Raw genomic sequence first — 8,014 nt, 5'->3', positions numbered from 1 at the left:
ATTTAGAATATTATAATTTTGTGACAGTAAAACAACTTTGTTCAGTGTGACAAAATTATTCTTTAGATGTAACTTCTCAGAGTTAGGAATAGGATTAGGGCTAGTTATTGCTACATTTAAATCAAACTAAAATGAGTATACACAATTAAATTTAAATGCACAATTCACAGAAACTTTAGTTCATAACAAATGTGTTTTAGGTAAATTGCAAGGCTTTTTTGAAATAAACACATGCACACAAAAAAACAAACAAACTGACATTAATGCTTCCAGTGGTGGGCACAGTTCCCCCAAAGCACTAATAGGGGAACTAATTTCCTGATTAGTGCTTTTGCTAATTTTAGAATTTATTAGAGAATTAGCACTTGCTAAATTTATAGGCTAAATTTAGAAGCACTAACTGAGGTCTATTAATGTTATTGATCAATGTTAATGTTAACAGCTGAGGGTGAAAACTGTCACACATTTTGTTCATATGTGTGTCACTGATCCACCAGGTGACAATATATGAACCCAAACACAGCTGTGGGATGTCAATGATAAGTCTTCAGAGAGCAACATAACATGTGACTCATGTTGTTTGTTGAAGAACGTTCATGGGTTGACTGGGTTATTTTAGTGCTTTAGAATTAACTTTTGCTRAATTTTCAGTGTGTTAGTGCTTTAGAATTAGGGGACCTAAATATATGAGTTAGAGTTTTAGGGCTAGTGGAACTAATTTTTAGATTAGTGCTGCCCACCACTGAATGCTTCTTACTCTTTAATCTTATTAACAAATGAAGCTTAAACTGTTCTTACGTTGTTGCAGTCTTCTGTCAGCCTAAAGTAAATGTACTGACGTCGATGAGAAACACTCAGCTCCTCCATTAATGCTAAGAATATCGAAATTACAATTTCTTTTTGCCAGTCCATTGTCCCCACTTGTTTGGACACGTGGTTACGGCGCAGCGCGTGGTCACGTTAACATACGTCATCCGTAGGCTAGACCCGTCCTAATCCACAGCGGTTTATGCAGCCGACAYGTATGGTTGGCCTGAAATGACACAAACAGCCGAGCGGTCCACGTCGGCTGCAACCCACGAATTGAGACGCAGCCAAGGATGCAGCCGAGTATCCATCCCGGCTGAGGATATCCCAGAATTCAATGCGCCGACAGCAAACAAAGCAAAGAAACGAAGACGGCTGTTTTTTGTTTTTTTTTACTGAGCAGTTTGGAAAATTCATCAAGGACCGAAGGATTTGTTTTTAAATGTAAGTTTATCAACTTAGCTGATGGAATTCATGCTGCAATAAGACGTTAAATAAAAAAAATGCAACTACAAGTGTTGATACTGGAGCTAAACCCAAATTATTAATGCTGTTTTTATTTATTTTTGTGAAACATTTCAATTGTGAAGTTATTTTACCAGTGAAAAGACGTGTAAATAAATATCCCAATGCATTTTAAGTCTGATATGAAACTGATCTCCGAGGTAATTGGGTAATGTGTGGTTATGCAAACTTATGTCAAGTTGACGTCAGTTTCATGCAGCCCACCTGGACTGGGAAGGATGTAGCCCACGTGGTCCAGGTGCAGCCCATGAATTGAGACACAGCCAAGACGTGTCTCTAATTCAGGGGCTGCAGCCTACCTAGACCGTGGTCTATGGAGTCTGCAACCTTCACAGTTCATGTAGGCTACATAAAACMGCTGTGAAATGAGACGGTCTGACCTTCAGACTTAGAATGCATTGGGACATGCACTCACACTTCTTTTCACTTCAGGAATAACTTCACAGTTAAAAACGTTACACATAAAAAACATTAATAATTTGGGTTTAGCTCCACTATAAGTACTTGCAGTTGTATTTTACTTAGCATCTCATTACAGTATCAATTTCATCAACTAAGTTGCTAAACTTACATTTCGAAACAAATACTTTGATCCGGGACAAATTTCCAGCCTCGACCGTATAACCCTATGTTGGTTAGTGTGTGTTTAAGGAAATACTCGATATGATTTAGAATAATTTAGTACTTACATTTTTTTARGATTGTTAATGTTTGAATATTAGAGCAGTGGTTCCCAAACTTTTTGTCTTCTGACCCACAAAACATCCATGGCAAAAACTTGTGACCCCAAATATTACTGGTCAACTTTGTCAATAACCCTGAAAACACAGGCTTTTTGACAATCTAAACAGCTTATACACAAATAAATACTTATTTTTACTTATTTTGTGTTTTTGTAATAATTATAGGAAAAATATTACATCAGCAATTATTTTATTACCCTTTAAATTGATTTCTGGAGATTATCCAAGGTGCTTCATGACCCATAATTGGGTCCCAAGCCCAACTTTGGGAACCAAAKTGCAGTGGTTCCCAAACTTTTCAGCTTTTGACCCACAAAATAACAGTAGCAGAGACCTGTGTCCACAACTATTTTTGGATGATAAACATTTGTATCAGGTCAACTAAACATGGGCATAGTAACAATATTTTTTTACTACATTTATCCATTATAAATACACTAACCTCACTCCTTTGTAACAACTAAGGTAAAAATGTAATTAATTCAGAAAATCTTTTCAGGACCCCACCTTGATGTTTCGGGACCCCACTTTGGGTCCCGACCCCAACTTTGGGAAACACTGTATTAGAGCACTATTTGTATTAGAGTAAGTTAGTGTAAAGCTCAAGTTCAGTGATAAAAACTGAAGTGTTGTATTGATGGCTCTTGCTATTTGGTACAACCCCTGGAGGCACCACTAAACCACAGTAGTAAATTTTCTGATTGTAGGAGTGTTGATAGGTCATCGTTTATGGTAGTCAGCTGAATGGGTTGACTGTTAGTGTTATTCAGCAGCATAAAAAAATCATGTAACAAACCATGCGACCAGTATCATTACTGGTCACTAGATGGCACTGTTGCACTACTGTTTTCTGAGCTACCATTGACGTTTAGTTTACTTAAAATACACAATAAACAGGTTTGGTAATAAAAAAACAGTTTCTATTTATCTGTACAGAGATCATAATGTCAAAATACTCAGCGAAACTGAATTACTTTTTTTACAGGTAGTACAAGCATTATCTTATTCCCTTTATCACCTTATTTCCCTTTTAATAAATTGAAATCCACAACAGCCATAACTACCTAATTTCCCTCTGGGATTAATAAAGTATTTTTGAACTGAATTGAATTGAATAAGCATAAAATACATTTAAACCAACCTGGAAGCTGCATTTAATCAAATAATTTATCTGAAAAAACAAACTCTTTCTGATTTTGAATTTTAAAATAAATACATGCATCATTTATGGTAAGAGCAGCGCTCAATTGGGGTGACCCCCACCGCWAACAGCAGGGACCAAAGGGTCGCCGCAGCGGTCACTGTGGGGCCGTTGAAGGTCTTGTCGTGGGCGTTGGTGAAGATGAGCAGAGCCCCGCTGTAGGCCTCCTGGCAGACTGAGTCAGCYGAACGTCCCCTCATCCCTTAGCTCATATGGATCTTCTGCAGCTAGGCCCAGATGGTGTCTGAAGGGGTTTGTTAGAGTCCTTTGAACCAGTGGTTCCCAAACTTTTCAGCTTTTGACCCACAAAATACCAGCAGCAGAGACCTGTGCCCCCAGCTGTTGTCGATTGATAAACATTATTTTCACTTCAAATAAACAAGAGCATAGTAACATTATTTATTATGCTATTTTTGTCCATTTTAAGTAAACTAATTTTATTATTTTGTTACAACAAAGGCAAAAAAATTGTTCTTAGTTGTCATTTTTTTGTGTAATTGTTTCAAAATATATTTTCAGGACCCCACCTTGAGGTTTCAGGACCCCACTGTGGGTCCCGACCCCAACTTTGGGAACCACTGCTTTAAATATTTACAAGTACACAATACATCTGGAGCGGCTCTTGAACCTTCCAGATGGCTTCAGTCCCACCTTCATCTGAGGGATCACTCAACTTTCATCAATGAAATCTATAAGGAACCCATCTTTCTAGTCTGTTAGGAACAACCCTAACAGGGGTGGGGATGTAGATTGAAAGTGTGTAGCTCCATCAGTATTCATGACTTCAGTCTGTGACTGATAAATTATGGCATAATGAGCAGAAAGATTGAGCTCAGCTGTGACAAATGGATGAGAATGCGAGCCCCCGACTCATGAGGTGCGACGCCATCTTTGATGTGTGGCACAATCACTTCGATGGAGGAGTGAGAGAACGCTGGCAGGAAACACCGCAGTGCCGTTTTAGCCACAGTGTGCCCAGAGAGAGAGAGAGAAAACAAACAGTTCTGCACCATTTAAGAAGTGGTATAAATGTAGGTTGTAGTTGGTCATGATACAGGTAAACATCAGAAGGGAAGCAGGATCAGTTGACTGAAGGAACGAATGGTGAGATAAAGACACAGGAAGTCAGTGGGTTACAGCCTTGCTGTGAATGTGGCCAGAGGAAAGAAAAATCTGAATCAGCTGACTAATAACACCAATTTGAACTATTTCAGACCATACTGAACAGATATAACGACTGCTTCAACGCTCTCTGTCCCAGTTGGAATTAAAGTTGCAGTTGAGATTGAACAGTTGCTTGATGGTTCCCGTGACCTGATCTTCCTCCACAATCAAGTCTGAACGGGTAAGAATGTTCAATCGGTTTGTCTAAATTCAGTAATGCACTGAATGATCACTTGACATTTCTCTACATAGGTCTTATATGGGTCCTCAAGCTGCCACTGCTGCATCTTATTACCCCATTATGGAATGATTTTATACTCATGGAGCATCAAAAAATAATTTTCTCTGATGATTAAACTGGAGCTCGTTTTAACAATTAACACAAGAGCCATTTCCCCTAATAGTCAATCCTCTCATGTGATGCTTCATCTGAGGTTTGAGAGCTTCAGATCAGATGAAAGTAATTTGACAAACAAATACTGTATCCATCAAAACATGAGCGACAACAGTGCCTTTCCCCCAGGAGTGGATGTGATYGTGGGTGTGACGTCGAAATCCCTGTTCTTCATCATCTCTTCTATCTTTGAGTTTGTTTTGTTTGAAGCATTTGATTTGAAATGACCAAAAAATGATTAGTTCAGCCTTTTATTGATTGTGTCAGTAGTTTGCAGGAAGTGTTCTGGTCAGACGAGACCAAAATTCAAAGTCTTTAACATAAACTTGTGTTGTATCTCTGTTGTTTCTCGAGGTGAACGAGCCGATAAACAGAAAGCAAAGTGTCGATCAAACTCATAAAGCTTACCTGCTGAGTCGCCATTGAGTCATAGGTTAGATTAAAGGTGAAGCTGTGACATTACTGTTTTCGAAACAAAAACAAACGGCTGACGTTTTGGGATTTTTTTTTTTACTTTGAAGCCTGTTTCATATATTTTTGGAGCTCCTAAAACTCATAAACGCAAGGCTGAAACAATTAAAAAGCAGTTCTCTTATTGTATGGCTGATCCAAGTTTAAAACCCAATCCTGGTATTTGAGATCACCATTCTGCATGTTTTGGACCAGGGGTGTCTGATCCTGGTCCCCGAGGGCCCACTATCTTTTATGTTTTAGACCAGAGGTGTTTAGTGACTGAAGTAAAAACCACAGGTTGATGTTTAAGCTCCCCTAAAACCTGAACTGAGAAGAATTTATAAGATCACAAACGACCGAGGGGGCAGTGCCATCTCAACAGGCAGCTAACTGAAGTGTAATTGTGAGAATCTGGGATTTAGAGTTGTTTGATGAAAAATATTTGCATATTCATAGGTTCTGGAAACAGCAGCAGGTAGTAATCAGTACAGCTTGTGCAGCCTCAAACAGGCGAGCGCTTAAAAATGGTGACACCTCTGTAGTCTTTTAGTATTAAAGGCCCCAGACACAGGGTTTTTAAAAAAAAAACATTTCATTCCTGTCTGGACTGAAGCTGAWAAACACCATCTGAGCTCAGGTATGATATTAAACACTCAATCTAATGAAGTTTTTCTATTAGAAATACCACAGATGTGCCTGGTTCTGAGTAACCAGACCCTGATCCTGTTCAAGAATGCTCTCTTTAGCCCTCAGTTTGCTGTTTTTGGCTGAGTATTAGTGTGAAGTTGCTGCAAATCTGCATCTCACAGAGAACATTTTTGATACAGTATGTCATTTGTTTTGAATCTCACTCATTCATTTTCAAAGCCAAGACTTTATGTTCTTGATGATTTTTTCCTAATAAGGGAAGGCAGCTATAACGTCAGGACTCCTACATGTTGGCTCTCACCAGCAGAGGTCAGAACAAAGCTTACACAAACAGTATATCACAGAAAAAGAGCAGAAGCAAACACTTGTCCACCCAGTAAAAAGAATAAAAATACTTGATCATGCTCCAAAACAGATCAGATCCATTTTAGTGTACATCGCACATACTGTTTTCAGTTTTTGATCCGTTTCAAATACTGCAGTTTGGTCCTGTGAACCCAGAGCTTTAGATTTAGACAGCTCTTAATACTTGGTTACCATTTGTTTTCTATTTTGATGAGATAATTTCAGCTCAATCCTTTGCACAATCATCTTTCTCAAAGTGAAACCGCATTGTCTTACATAAGTATCAAGATTGGACACTGCGATTCCAAAAAAACAAACAAACAAAAAAAAAAACGTTTATTTTGTTATTGATTTTCCATTCAGGGATGTTTCTAAAAAAACTGGCGTGTTCCAAGCTGTTAAACCTCATGAGAGGCCATTATGTAACCTAGATTCAGTTGCAGCTCACATCAGAGGGTCATTAGGGTCTTAGTTTGCCTGGCTCACAGAGAGATGCTTTGGTCACATGACGTAGGTGTGAATTCAGGATGTTCAGGAAACCTCTGTGACATGTCAACACAAACCAGTCTGTCTTCATGCTGCTTTGGGTTGGAGTTTGCGCCCCCATCTAAAACGAAGCAGCCTGGGTGTCTGATCCTGGTCCTCTCAAGTGTTGCATCCTGCATGTTTAGACCAGTAGTGTCCAGTCCTGGTATTTGAGATTCACCGTCCTGCAGGTTTGAGGCCTGGGGTGTCTGATCCTGGTCTTTGAGGTCCACCATCCTGCAGGTTTTAAAAAAGAGGTCTCACTTTCCTGCATTTTTGACCATGGGTGTCCAGTCCTGGTCCTGGAGGGCCACCATCCTTTGTGTTTTAGACAAGGGGTTCAACACACCTGTGACCCTTACTCAGCCTGTGTCACTKTCAGCCAAAGAGCCGTGAAATTCTAAAGGATCCCCGAGAGAACGAAGGCCCTGCAGGAATGAGCAAAGTAAAAGAAAGAGCCTAAGTTGGATAAACTGCTGGGAATTTCTTGTCTGAATTGTTTTTTTCTCCTACAAGGTGTCAATAGACTGGTTTTCCTTGATAACATGCCATCAATGAAGTTGAAGTATTTTTCATATCTTTGCACGCACATCTGGCCCACAGGCAGCAACAAAGCAGCCTGCCTGTCTTATCTGAAAGCATTAGAGCTTTCATCTGTCATGCTGAAGAAAGAGACAGTGATATGTGTTCTGATTTTCTTTCTGGGACGCACGCATCCTGAATTTGTGTAAACATGGCCAGAGCTCAGACAGGTCTGTCTTTTATGTCTCAGGAGGAACTCTCCAGTAGACACTGTGCATGAGTCAGCAAAGGTGTAGGAAACAAAGACATGACGTGTTTAGGCTTTCAGAGTATACACCAACCTGAGGACAAGACAGCACTCTTATAATGATAAATTTTTAAGGACCAAAAGTTAACTTTCGAGTATTTAKAATTGCTGAGCAGTTTTACGAAAGGGCTAATTAATAGATGCCTATGGTCAACGGCATTGATTGCTTCTGCATCACTACAGTGGAGTTTCCAAAAACAAACTGTAAACCCACCAGGTAACACAATCTCCATGGACTGACTGAAGTGTCAGAGTTGAAGCAGTAGAGGATCTCATTGGAAGTTTGAATGAATGAATGAATTTATTTATTCGGGACAGTGTGCAATTAAAACATAATATGTTGCATTGCACCAGGTTTAGCCTAAGGCTAATTTACATCT

General features: G+C 39.3%; 1 protein-coding gene across 2 annotated transcripts in view; it reads right to left on the bottom strand.

Annotated features, from left to right (window-relative positions):
- Nucleotides 1–1,132, bottom strand: part of LOC106519108 (putative nuclease HARBI1) — a 4,843-nt gene extending 3,711 nt beyond the window's left edge. For both annotated transcript variants that reach the window (XM_014010642.1, XM_014010643.1), the window contains exon 1: nt 799–1,132. In XM_014010642.1, the coding sequence (XP_013866096.1) occupies nt 799–912 (114 nt within the window). In that variant the 5' untranslated portion in view covers nt 913–1,132. The remainder of the gene's footprint in view (nt 1–798) is intronic.
- Nucleotides 1,133–8,014: the final 6,882 nt, after the last annotated feature.

This window comes from Austrofundulus limnaeus, unplaced genomic scaffold (genome assembly GCF_001266775.1).
Source record: "Austrofundulus limnaeus strain Quisiro unplaced genomic scaffold, Austrofundulus_limnaeus-1.0 Scaffold72, whole genome shotgun sequence".
NCBI lineage: Eukaryota > Metazoa > Chordata > Actinopteri > Cyprinodontiformes > Rivulidae > Austrofundulus > Austrofundulus limnaeus.
Note: the sequence above shows the minus strand (reverse complement) of the source record. Positions and strands in the feature narration are given on the sequence as shown.